This window comes from Schistocerca gregaria, chromosome 7 (assembly GCF_023897955.1).
Source record: "Schistocerca gregaria isolate iqSchGreg1 chromosome 7, iqSchGreg1.2, whole genome shotgun sequence".
Classification (NCBI taxonomy): Eukaryota; Metazoa; Arthropoda; class Insecta; order Orthoptera; family Acrididae; genus Schistocerca; species Schistocerca gregaria.
In genome coordinates this window covers 100,894,697-100,907,929 of record NC_064926.1, presented here as the reverse complement: position 1 = coordinate 100,907,929, position 13,233 = coordinate 100,894,697, and the positions used below count along the sequence as shown (strand labels likewise).

General features: G+C 35.9%; 1 protein-coding gene across 3 annotated transcripts in view; it reads right to left on the bottom strand.

Moving 5' to 3' along the window:
* LOC126282223 (muscle LIM protein Mlp84B-like) overlaps nt 1-13,233 on the bottom strand; it is a 48,303-nt gene that overhangs the window by 14,096 nt on the left and 20,974 nt on the right. Inside the window, exons 4-8 of one of the 3 annotated variants that reach the window (XM_049981783.1) lie at nt 12,277-12,394; nt 7,105-7,201; nt 4,848-4,932; nt 3,247-3,370; nt 1,178-1,353 (exon numbers count right to left, since the gene is read on the bottom strand). In XM_049981783.1, coding sequence (XP_049837740.1) covers nt 1,178-1,353; nt 3,247-3,370; nt 4,848-4,932; nt 7,105-7,201; nt 12,277-12,394 — 600 coding nt within the window. Of the gene's footprint in view, nt 1-1,177; nt 1,354-3,246; nt 3,371-4,524; nt 4,613-4,847; nt 4,933-7,104; nt 7,202-8,327; nt 8,425-12,276; nt 12,395-13,233 lie in introns of all 3 variants that reach the window. The other 2 variants (XM_049981784.1, XM_049981782.1) reach the window with 2 other exon arrangements.

Sequence of the window (13,233 nt, the reverse complement as noted above, 5' to 3'; positions counted from 1 at the left end):
TTATTCCTGTTTCATAGAAGTCTACCACCTGTAAATGGAACCAGCATGCGACATTCATCTTCAGCTCTTTATAATTGTCAAAATGCTGGCCAGAGGACAGAAATTTATTGAGGTATAAGACAAGATGGAAATAACTGCGAGCAGGATCAGGACTGTACACTGGATGATCAAACAGCTCCCAGTTGAACTACTGGAGAACAGCTGCTGTACACTGATCTGTGTGGGGATGAGCATTGTCATGTAGCAACACAGCACCTGCAGTAAGCATTCCATGCCTCTTGTTCTGAATGGCACTTCACAGTTTTCACAGTTTTTCTACAGTAATAGTCAGCATTCACTGTTTCACCTCTGGGTAGGAAGTCTATGAGCGCAGAATGACCTTCCTGTCCCAGAACCCTGTGCACATCATTTCCTGCACTAAAACAGTCTGTTTGAATTTAATTTTGACCAGAGATCCACTGTGATGCCAGTACATTGACTGCTGCTCAATTTCTGGGATCAAGTGAGTTTATTAGTTACAAGACAGTATAACTGTCCTGTTGAGGAACTCATCATATCATCGTGATACTGCTGCAGAAATGTCAGTGCTACTCCAAAGTGTTTCATTTTGTGCTCAGGTGTCAGGGTTTTTGGCACCCTTCTGGCACACAATTTCTTGGACAGCAGGTGCTGAATGACAATTTCAAGCAACAAGGATCATGATATATGTGGAAAATGGCTGCTGAGCTCTGTTATCATGAAGTGAGCTCCAGGTTGCACTGCCACACTAGCTCAACCATGTGATCATTGATGAAGGAATGTTGTTTACTTCACTTTTCACTATGAACAATTTGATGACCCTCAGAAAAAAGCCTACAACAGAGACACACCATCTGTTTGCTCATGATGTTCTACCCATAGATCTGATGATGAATTTCAATAGGCACTATGTTTTATGCATTAAGGAACCTTATCACTGACCGAATCTCAAAGGCAGTGAGAGAAGGAATAACAGACACCATTTCGGGGCACTGCTGCTGGCACCAGGTGGGACGTGCCCGCCGGGCATCTGATTGTCACGTCATAGATCTGTTGCACACGCCCAATTTTCCTGGCTAAATATGTCTACTTTAAAGGGAACAACATCAGGAAACTTACTTTCTCAATGTGCCTCATATAATAAATCATTAATGCTTACGTTAAACCATCAGTCTGCAAAAATCCAGAGCCACAAGCAAATCCATAACCATGGGGACCAAACTTTTTTCCATAACATGTCTTACAGTAGACATCACGGTCTGGCCCATCACAGGCCAGGATGGAGTCCAAGGTTTTAGTGCAGTCACGACATTTAAAACACTTCCGGTGCCATTCCTGAATAAAGAAAAAAAAACATTAGTTTATTAGTTACAAGACAATATAACTGACATTTAGCAATGAATAATTAGCAATCATTTCATATAATCTTTCATTTTTAGTGTTTAATTTTTTTATAATCAAGACAGTTCAAGCTCAAGCATTATCTCAGTTACACTTGTGTTCTAATGAATGAACCATTCCAGCACTTTCCTGAAGTTATTTAATAAAACCTGAAAAGATCTAAATGAGAACAGCTGTACAGGGATTTGAATATGACTTCTCCCAAGCAGTCCACAACACATCATAAGTCTGTTTGTGTCTGTGTATGTGCGGATGGATATGTGTGTGTGTGTGTGTGCGCGAGTGTACATCTGTCCTTTTTTTCCCCAAAGGGAAGTCTTTCCGCTCCCGGGATTGGAATGACTCCTTACACTCTCCCTTAAAACCTACATCCTTTCGTCTTTCCCTCTCCTTCCTGAAGAAGCAACCATCGGTTGCGAAAGCTAGCAATTCTGTGTGTGTGTTTGTGTGTTTTGTTCATGTGCCTGTCTGCCGGCGCTTTCCCGCTTGGTAAGTCTTGGAATCTTTGTTTTTAATATATTTTTCCCATGTGGAAGTTTCTTTCTATTTTATTTACACATCATATTAGTTATGATTTATATTGATACACAGCAGTTGCAATACTATCCTTGAAAAAATTGTGGGAATCCTTGAACAATGAGTTTTTGTTAAAGTAATCTTGATGAGGAAGCTCCAATCAAATGATTGCTTTCCATGCTATGAAATTAAATATGCATTTTGTCTACCTAGAATCAAGCTTTTCTTACATTTGATACCAGAATTCCATATTTGTTCTGTGGTTAGATGGTGTATAATCTCACAAAATGCTATTAATCAGGCTCAAGAAGGAACTGGATTTGCTGTACATACTGTGAAAATTAGTCTTATTCAGTCTAAAAGTGTACTTTTATGAGTAGCAGTCATTACACAACTAGTGGACAATAATCATTATCAGGAAATATCTCCGGTATACTCTGTCAAGTAACTGATTCCTCCCCCCCCCCCCCCCCCCCCAAAAAAAAAAGAAAAGAGCTAAGATCTGCCTAATGCTATCAGCAAAAAGTTAGAAAACTTTTATGCTCAAACACAACTATCAAAGATACTGTGAAAAAATGGTCATGTTTGAATATCTGGAACTTGATTGTCACAAAGCCATTGTAGCCTGCCTGATATTTTAAGAAAGAAACAAATCAGATGAATTATTCGAAAAAAGTGAACTATGGACTCATGTCTTTGGAAATGGATGATATACGATATAGCAGTTATTCTCTAATTTTTGAAAGTGACCCTCAGCTTTTTATTGTATTGTAACTGCACTGTGTGACTATACTATGAGTTCTTTTCAGATTTGCTTCCATAGTGAGTTGAAATTTCTTTGAAAGACAACAATGTTTCCACTGATATTGTATGTGTGCATAACGTCCCAATTAGGCCCAGAGGACTGTGTGATGCTGACCAGTCATTATTTTATTTTATGACTTGACATGCACAAAATTTTGTATGATAATCATTATTTTATTATTTGACTTGCACTTCATATTGTTCTTTCACTGCTACTGATTAAGTCGTGTGCTTAAATAGAGATTTATTGCACAAGTAAATGCCCTAGTTGTTGTTTGAGTGCAACATGACATATATTGATGGATGTATCCACCTGAAAATGGCTATACAGCCACATTTTGCCTATAATGGTTTAAATAAATCTATTGTGCAAACATACAGTCTCAGTACAAATTATAGTGTGTTTCCTACTCTTTTCCCTCTGACTCTTACACCCATTCTTTCCTTCCAATTTGAACTGCTTTTTCTAAGGTGAGTATAATAATAATGCCATGGTACAATACTTACACGGCCCTTGGCAAGCACTTGTTCAGCTGCGTAAACAACACCACCACAACGAGGGCAACCTTTTCCTGGAGGTGCCTTGATTACAGCAGTATCAATCACAGTGGTCTTAGGTGCAGATATTTCACTGGAAATGTAAGCAAACAAGTTATTAATTAGCATATTCACTGAATAATGTTCAACAAACATAATACTTATACTGGGTGGTACAGACTCTATTCTGCTGCATCATAGTCACGCATAATATGAAATGTATAAAGTATCAAAATATAAAATGTATAAAAAGTATCAATCTGACTAATCATATATGTTTGAATTTTCTGAGTATGTGCCTATATGTTGGATGGCATTGGATGCAGTTTTGGGGTATTATATATGAAGAACTTCATGTCAGAAAGGCACTTGAGGAAACTCATGTACGAATTACACTAATACATTCATTGATAATCTAACTTGGAAACTGTGATCAAAAGTGACAGACTGCTTTCTAATCTGTGAAATAATGTGTGGCACAAAGAAATTGTTGGTATTTCAGTCTTAATCTTTACAACTAGAACATATGATTCTAGTAGTAGTGTAACATTTCAAAATTTCTGCACTGCCAGAGTTCCATTTGCCACATAATATTTTAATAAGCAAATAATGTTATCTATTTCTAATGAAATTTCAACATTGATTTATATATTTTTTGCAAATATAATATAATAAATTGGAAATAGCTGAGATTAACACTGCAAAAAATAGTTTTAGAGGACAATGTTTCTTATGTACATATATTTACAAAATGTTAGTTTTAAGATTACAGAATATGATTTATAAACATAAGTAAACATTTCATAATGACTATATCACAAAGAAAATTGATGTATGTTGCAAAATTTGAAAAATTATATATTTTAGGGCAAAAGTCCTAAAAATCATTAAAATTTATGGCTACCATAGGGAAAACATGAATGTACACCATATATACAAAAAACTACCACACACTGAAAGGGGAGGAACTAACAAGAGAGGTGCAAAATGCAAAAGGAATGGCTGCATGCTAAGAAAAATTGTGCACCATACAAAATGCCCAACTTCATAAAAACATGAGGTCTATGATACACAAAAACAAAACTGAAAATCAATCAGAGGTATTGACAGCAAAATTTTCTATGATCCTGTGCTTCTGATAGCACACACCACAGGGTCTCAGTAATGCTGTATCTACAGAAAAGATCATGATGTTGCATCCATGCAGCTTCTACAAGTTCCTTTAGGGGATTTTATCACATGAGCTACCTCTCATCTGTTATGTCTGATGTAAGACCAATTGTAAACCCTCCTCCATGCCCGACCCCTCGTGGACCAAAGCGTTTCCCATAGCAAACTGTGTGACAAAAAAGAGAAAAACTGCACTGTAATATAACTGACAAAAAGCTGCCTTCAGGTTCAGATTAGATCATTCCAGCCATAACTTCAGTGTTGTATATGATTAATGATGACATTATTGCAAATATGTGTTTCCAGAAACTGAAAGTTTGAATATTAAAAGTATGAGCTACTCAGCTGGAGTCATCTTCTTCTGAGCCCTGAAGGACTTTTCACTCTTACTTGCTACATACCCATTAGCTACAGCATCGCTCTGTAGAGCACCACCTCCTTGGCCATATCCATAACCCTTGGGGCCGAATCTCTTACCATAGCAGACTGCAGGACAACATGATGTACATTAGAACCAATTAATACACTGATGTTCCTTCATACAGTAAACTTCATGCAGAATTATGAACAGATTTGTAAGCACTTACTTAAAACATGAAAGCAGGCCTTTCATAAATTTGCATTTATGCTTTAGATTTTAACATTATTAATAAGTTCTTCTGGCCACTAAAATGTAACATTTTTGTACATATCACTAATCTTTAAATACTGAACAATGGAATATCCAGCATCAAATGTAACAGTTGCTACTCACTATATAGTCGAGATGATGAGTCTCACAATTAAAGCTTTTGGCCATTAAGGACTTTTTCAACATTAGACATACCGGATGATCAAAAAGTCAGTATAAATTTGAAAACTTAATAAACCTCAGAATAATGTAGATAGAGAGATAAAAATTGACGCACATGCTTGGAATGACATGGGGTTTTATTAGAACAGAAAAAAACAAAGTTCACAGAATGTCCGACAGATGGCGCTGGACAGCAAAACATCAGTGACAGTGCTTGACAATCGTGTATAAAAGGAGCTGTAATGAGAGATGTTGACGTTACCTGAAAAGGCGCTTTTAGTGAAGCTGTATTATCAGAATGGGGAATGTGCTAGTTCAGCATTACAATCCTATCGCCATAAAAAGGGGATTCAAATGGGTAAAGGTCCGTTGACAAATGCAGCTGTGGCGAGAATGATTTCGAAGTTCAAAGCCATGGGTCATTTAGACGATAGACCCCATAGTGGCCGACCGAGCACAAGGCGTAATGCTGCTGAGACAGTTCAGGAAGAAATGGAGACTGTAGCGGGTTCGTCTATGCATGGGGAAGTCAGCGCTTGTGCAGTCACATGTCGCACTGGCATTCCATACACTACTGTTTGGTTGGCCCCCAGACCTCAGTCCGTGCGATTATTGGCTTTGGGGTTACCTGAAGTCACAAGTGTATTGTGATCGACTGACATCTCTAGGGATGCTGAAAGACAACATCTGATGCCAATGCCTCACCATAACTCTGGACATGCTTTACAGTGCTGTTCACAACATTATTCTTTGACTACAGCTATTGTTAAGGAATGACGGTGGACATATTGAGCATTTCCTGTAAAGAACATCATCTTTGCTTTGTCTTACTTTGTTATGCTAATTATTGCTATTCTGATCAGATGAAGCACCATCTGTCGGACAGTTTCTGAACTTTTGTATTTTTTTGGTTCTAATAAAACCCCATGTCGCTCCAAGGATGTGTGTCAATTTGCACCTCTCTATCTACATTATTTTGTGATTTATTCAGTTTTCAAATTTATACTGACTTTTTGATCACCCTGTACATAAGCATGCCCCCACCCGCTGCACACACACACACACACACACACACACACACACACACACACACACACACACACACACACAAATGCACCTCACACACTACTACAGTCTCAGCAACTGAAACCACCCTCAGATGCCTGAGACTGCAGTCGTGTGTGTGAGTTGCATATGTGTGTGTGTGTGTGTGTGTGTGTGTGTGTGTGTGTGTGTGTGTGTGTGTGTGTTTGTATTGTTGATGAAGTCCTTAATGCCCAAAGCTTTAATTGTGAGAGTCTTTTTGTCGGCCTATCTGCGACTAAGCATCTCCGCTATATGATGAGTAGCAACTTTCCTTCTTATAATATCTTTAAATATTGTTGTTACAGAAACAAATTAAATGCAGGCAACAATAGACTACCCATGTAAAAGAATGTGTATATCAAACTGTTAGTTTCACAGAAACCAGTGTTATGAAACTGTAAACAGAACAACGAAAGCACATCATACAAACAGCACACCAACAATGATTTTACACTCTGCTGTGTTCTCAATTGTAGCCTTACTACATTAAATCACACATTTCTGTTAATTTAGTCAAAAATATGAAGCAATGTTCTTTTTGTGAACACATCTTTTACATTCATTAAAGTGATGTGTGATAGTTGCAGAACTATGTTACACAACTAAGTAAATAATATTAGCTACAACATCCACAAGTAATCTAACTATGTACAGTTCTAGGTCCTAGCAGTTACAATGCACAGCAACACTCTTCACTAGATGAAAATATTAGGTCAGTTCAGCACTGAACAAAGAGTATACATTGATTGTGGGAATCACAGCTCCTACTCCTTACACACCTTTGCAGTAAATGTCCTTATCAGGTCCTTCACAACAATTGACAGAGTCCAGTCGTTTCGAACATTCTGCACATTTGAAGCATTCCCTGTGCCAACCCTTGAAAATAATGAATTCAGGAATGATAATTGTTATGTTGTGGCCAAGATATAGTCAGTTTGATTACTTTTCTTGTAATCACACTGTAATGCAATAAATTCAAATGGAAAGGTGTAATGGAAAGGCAATACTGTCCTGTTGAATTTTTTCTAAATGAATAGAAAGTTATGATGTAAGATGAGTCCTTCATGTATGTCATCTCCTTTCTTGATGTTCCTGTCTCCTAGAACACTGGTCAAAATACAGTGAAAAGAAGAAGAAGAAGAACTCATTAGAAAAGCATCAGCACCCTGTTATAAAATCTATGGCTGGTTCATGTGAATACTCCAGCTTATTTGTAATCTGAAATATGTGCAGAAAATTTAAGGAAAAAGTTATGTGGCACACACAAAAACAACATTCATGTGTAAAAACTGTAGCTAAGCTGTGATACAGTTTAATGGTATACAGCTAAATCCTCAGTAGAAAACATTCAATTAAAAAAACCACAAAGCATAAAGAATGCAGTGTCAAGCCAAAATTTCAGTTCATTGCTGGTCAGGATACAGATGGCTTCTCTCTTCAGTAATATTTTAGCACAAATAAATTGTATCTTCAGTTTTTGTGAATCCAGAAAAAGAGAATGTATTTGCAAACATATCCTGCTCTCATAATTTCAGATGAGAAAAGCAAGCCATTCTTTTATATAGAGGGTATTCCAAGAGACATAAAAAGTTCAGCATATGAAGTCTTGAAATGTGATTGCAATATTTATTTAGAATGGTATAATGGTATCAGTCTCAGAACTGTAAAGTGAAACACTGGGAAACAAATACTAACACCACTTTCACACATGAAAAGTAGAAACATAAAAATGAAGAGTTGCTATTGAGGCAACAATTTTTTTGTAAGGTAATATAGAAACTCTTCCAGGGAAGGAATTGACATCAGTAAAAATTATGTGTCTGAGTGGCATGAAATATTAAATGCATCATAAATATGACATGGTTGAATGTTTGCCGTGAACCTGAATCAACAACTTTTTACCTGTTTGATGAGAGCATTGATGATGTGCAACATGCAAAGTGTTTTCTACAGCAACCTGTATCCTGAGTCAGCTCATTACAGGCCACAGACTGCAGCCTACCTTTACAGTAAATCTCTTTGTCTGGGCCATCATTGTGCGTGGTGGAGTCCAAGGCACGGCTGCATTGAATGCACTTGAAGCAGGTCTTATGCCAGCCCTGTTGTGTGGGGGGACATTCACATCTATATTGCACATAATGAACAACACTTGCAGCACTTCACACACTGGAAATTCTCAAATTATGTGATTACAGCCTTCCTCTGCTCTGTATTTAAAATTACAGAAAAAAACAGTTCTTAAAGTTGAAGAGACATTTTTGGATATTTTGTTATTCTACTCTTCACCTGATATTACTGATGGCAGTAAAAAATTGGAACATATGTGAGTAATCCTAAAATTCATTGAATGACAATTACATAATAGCACACAATTACAAGATACAAGCATAAGTAGTAAAAATATATTCCTTTAGGGAAGATAAAGAATCATGTTTCTTTCTTAGTTTTAAGACAAAAATGTTTACTTTACTAAAAGACCAAATGTACGAAATTTATGATTAGCTGTAAATATTTTCCTTAACACAGAAGCATTCAAGAATGAATTGAACATGAAAGGAGCCGTAAATGTAGGAAGCATAGTATAAAATAGGATAGCATGAAATAGGAAAAAGTACTTAAGTATGAATACTGACTCTATGCAACTGAAAGGAATGTAAATATTCTTACCACTATGGTATAGGCAGTTACCTAAGAAAAATGGCTGAACATTTTCCACTCTCCAAAATCAGTATTTTGTTATCACAGAGTTGGATTGGAAAAGGCAGAATGTGACAGGAGCAGAAAGCAATAAAATATAGTATGAAGACGAAAATGCTTGCAGCAACATCTTGCCAAGAATTACACGAAACAGTATAGATTAAACAGAGGAAAATACTATTCAAGCTGCTAGAAAGTACTGAAGTTGAACTTCACAATAGAAAAAGCTCTTTGTTCAGAATTGCAAATATGAGTCACATTAGGACACTCTATTTCTAAAGAGAGCTATAGCTCTCAAGATCAGGCTCTTGAAATTGTCACCTGAAGATAAGAAATTTTCCAAGTACAGGATATACAAGCTGGGCAAGACTGGAAACTACATAAATATTAAGACATCAGAAATTTTGAATCTCATATGCTTTACTCAACTGTTCAATCTCCACTTAGGTGATAACTGTACCTTCCTCAATGGATCAACTAAAGTAATGTCAATCCATTCAGAAATCGGCCTTCCTTCCATGTTCATTTTTGATAAGGACATCTTAGGCTAGTGTAACACTCAGTACTCTCTGTGCCTCAACCTTGGCTGCTACCTAGCAGGTTCTTTAAAATCTTTTGTTAAGCATTGGGCTCCCTAGTGGGGAATAGCTGTAGGTTGGAGAACTTATATATATATATATATATATATATATATATATATATATATATATATATATATATATATATATATATATATATATAGGGGGCAAATTTCACATCACATCAAGTGTGAATTGCACAAACATAATGCTTGGAGTGTCATTATTATGTATGAATATTCCTACTTAATGCTTTCTTCTTTTTGTGAATTACTGGTACATTATGATAATAGGCCTACAAATAATGTGAACTATAAAGTAATGGCCTTTACATTTTCTAACACTTGACACCATCTTAATTATTTGCTTGAGTGTTATCTGAATCCATACATGAGTAAGCTGACAATTAATTAAGATTAAAGACTGATCAACAGCTAGTAACTGAAATACAGTATGTGTATAAGTTAGAGATGTGATGTACTCATTATGGGTATTTGCAGGTAAGATGTTGTGCTATTCAGTTAAAACTGTTCGTACTTTCCTTCTTCTATTTACGACATTATCAGAAAAACCATATTACTACTACCTATGAACTGTTGTATCTGATTTATTAGGCAGTGCAAGAAGTAATATTCTGTTGACATTCATCCATTACCAACATTTGTGTTTGATCTACAATAAACTGGCTAGTGGTATGTATATATCTGTGTCAGAGGACTGCTCCCACAAAACCATAGTGCATATAAGACATAAGACTTATCAAAATTTGTGATATATATTCTTTTAGGTACCAAATTTCCACTTTACATCTTATGTGATTTACACATAAATGAAGTTCATGTTGCCTTTGTTATGTATGGTTTTCCTGTTAACAGAGCAAATGTTTCCAGAGTTTTCTTTTCTCTTAATAACACTTCACACAGAAGTGATTAAATAACATAAATATACAGTGTAAAATAAGGAACACTGCATTGTACACAATAAGAGTGCATGGTTTCCATTTGCTGAAAGTGCAATAACTAGAATGAGGTTGTAAGAAAGATAAATAGGGGAAGCTATCAGATACCGAGCTTTTGAAACTGGGACCTCCTGTGATGAGAGAGCAGAACAAGAGAGGGAAGAGTGAGATTTATAAAAAAAAAGATCACTTAATGTATCAATGGAAGTTGCCCAGAATGTTATGCTCAAGAGATGTAAGTTGCATGTAATGAAACGGAACTAATCACAATGTCATTAATCATTACTTTTGCATACTTGTATCAGCTTATTTGTGACATTTTGCTCTGTGTGTAACTTGTGACTTCCACCAACTTTTTCTCTTTCCACATCTTCTTTTTTTTCTGATGAAGGAACTGCCAGTTTCCAAAGTTCAAGAATTAACACTGTTTTCAGTCTGATGTCTGCTAGTCTTGATCTGATTCTAACAGTTTGTAAATAAATATTCTCATTTTCCTCTGTATAAGTATTCTTTTGTCCCACATATAATTAATTTTCTGACTTACATATACACCTACTGAATTTACATTTATACAGATTCATAGTTTTACAATCTTTTTGTGAGTGTGATGTCACTCCAGTTACACCACGTCTAAAAGTTTTCAGACATGAATTTTTGCACAGCATTGTATGCAAATATTTAATACTTCAAAATCAGCACACTTACTTTGAGCTATGAATTAGTACACTCTGGTTTGATCAGGGGCTACATAATGTAAACAGTAAGCCTACAGTGTCATTTTCTAGATTAGTCTTTTCTCTCCTAGACTAATCTTTCCTATTTACATAATGTGCTGTCAAATTTGCAAGTACCATGCAAATGTTGCCCTTCACTTGACACAAATATGCAAAATGGAGGAGAAAATTTTACTGCATTATTCATTCTTGCCTCTAATAAAGGGCACATAGAGCAAAAGATGAAATTGAAAGTTTCAAGAAATATTTTTACTTTAGGTCAAATCTATATTTTGGACAATTATCAGAAAAAGTAAATGCAGTGACTATAGCCTGCTAATTTGAAATGTGTATGATTGTGAATAGTCTGCTCTATAAATAGAGTATGAGCAACACTGTGGTAGCAAACTCATCAAAGTACAATTCAGCAAGAAAAACTCAACAGACCTCTGAATATTTCTCTACAGCAAATACATATTTAGGTATAAAGCTTCACTCGTAAGTCAATTTTTATGTGCAGTATTTAAACAACTAACATAACTATTACGCATACAAATGGAATTATTACTCTAGCTATATGACCTAAAAATGCAAGCTTCTATTTCAAAAGGCTTTGGTTAGAAGCCTGAAAAAATCTGCAAACTCTTGCCACTGAGTTCATAAGGATTTTATAGCACACATACCTCATGTATCATAAGACATGTTGTTTGACAGACAGGTTGTAAATCTAAAGTAATTTTCTTTAGTTAGAAAGTAGTGTCCCATGCACAGATCTATTGGAAAGTGAAGCGTTGTTGTTCTTATAATGACATACGGGTACTCATTCATACTAAGTCAGTCTAAATTGTGCTGACAATACTAGATTTGTTATCTATCAGCAAGAGTTGTACAGGATTTTGCACCTCAGTTTTATTTTTTTGTTGCTCTCTCGTCTATATAATTACACAAGCAACTCAATTTTATGTAAGAGAACTGCATAACAGCATCACACAGTGTGTAACTCACCCTTCCCCTGGCCAGCATTTGTTCTGCAGCATATACATAGCCACCACATCTTGGACAGCCTTCCCCTTCTGGAGCCTTAGCTATGTTTTTCAATGCATACACTGCATTACTCACAGCCCTGAGAAACAATTAAACTGACATGTCACAACTGTAATTATAATAATGAGTCCTACTATACTGCATCATAATTCTTGAATTACAAACAAAAAAGGAACAGCAAAATTTCTGAATGTATATAAGTGATCAAAATTTAACTAAAAATCTTCAGAAACAGTTTTATGAAAATTATAAATTTAGATTTTTCATTTTATTTGCTTATTTATTTATGGATTTATCCTACTTTGAAAGTAAGTAAACATGAACTAGGCATGCAGTAAATAGAAATATCCAACAACAGCACTTCAGCCAGATTTTCTTATTGGAATACTTATTTAGTCAAGCAGACTTTAGTATAACTATATAGCACTTTTGTTAATAACTGCTAGAATACAAAAGTTAAGGTGAGTTTTGTCACATCTCCTGCAAATACACAAAGCAGTATTAGTTTAAGCACTTGTCTGAACTCTGCGTCTGCTGTTAATGACATTAGTAGTGCTGTATCTGGAGAAATGCATTAGAATAGGACTGGCTGTCCACCACATCTGGATGCAACCTGAAAGAAAATTAGCTCTGTAGTGAAAGCAATGGGAGAAGGTTTGAGCCTGTACAGCTTTGCTAGGCATAGCTATTTGGACTAGGACAGCGCACGTATTATCTCACAGTTTTGGTTCTGCCAACTGGACAGCTATCAAAGAATACCCCACTTAAAAGTCAACAAAATGACTACATCTTTTGAGGGCACTTTCCTTATCCCATTACTTTTCAGCATGGGTGAAGGTGTAGATAACAGTATGTTAATACAAGCAAGCCTTTATATCTCCCACATCAGTAACTCATAATGTGCAACACTTAACTCAG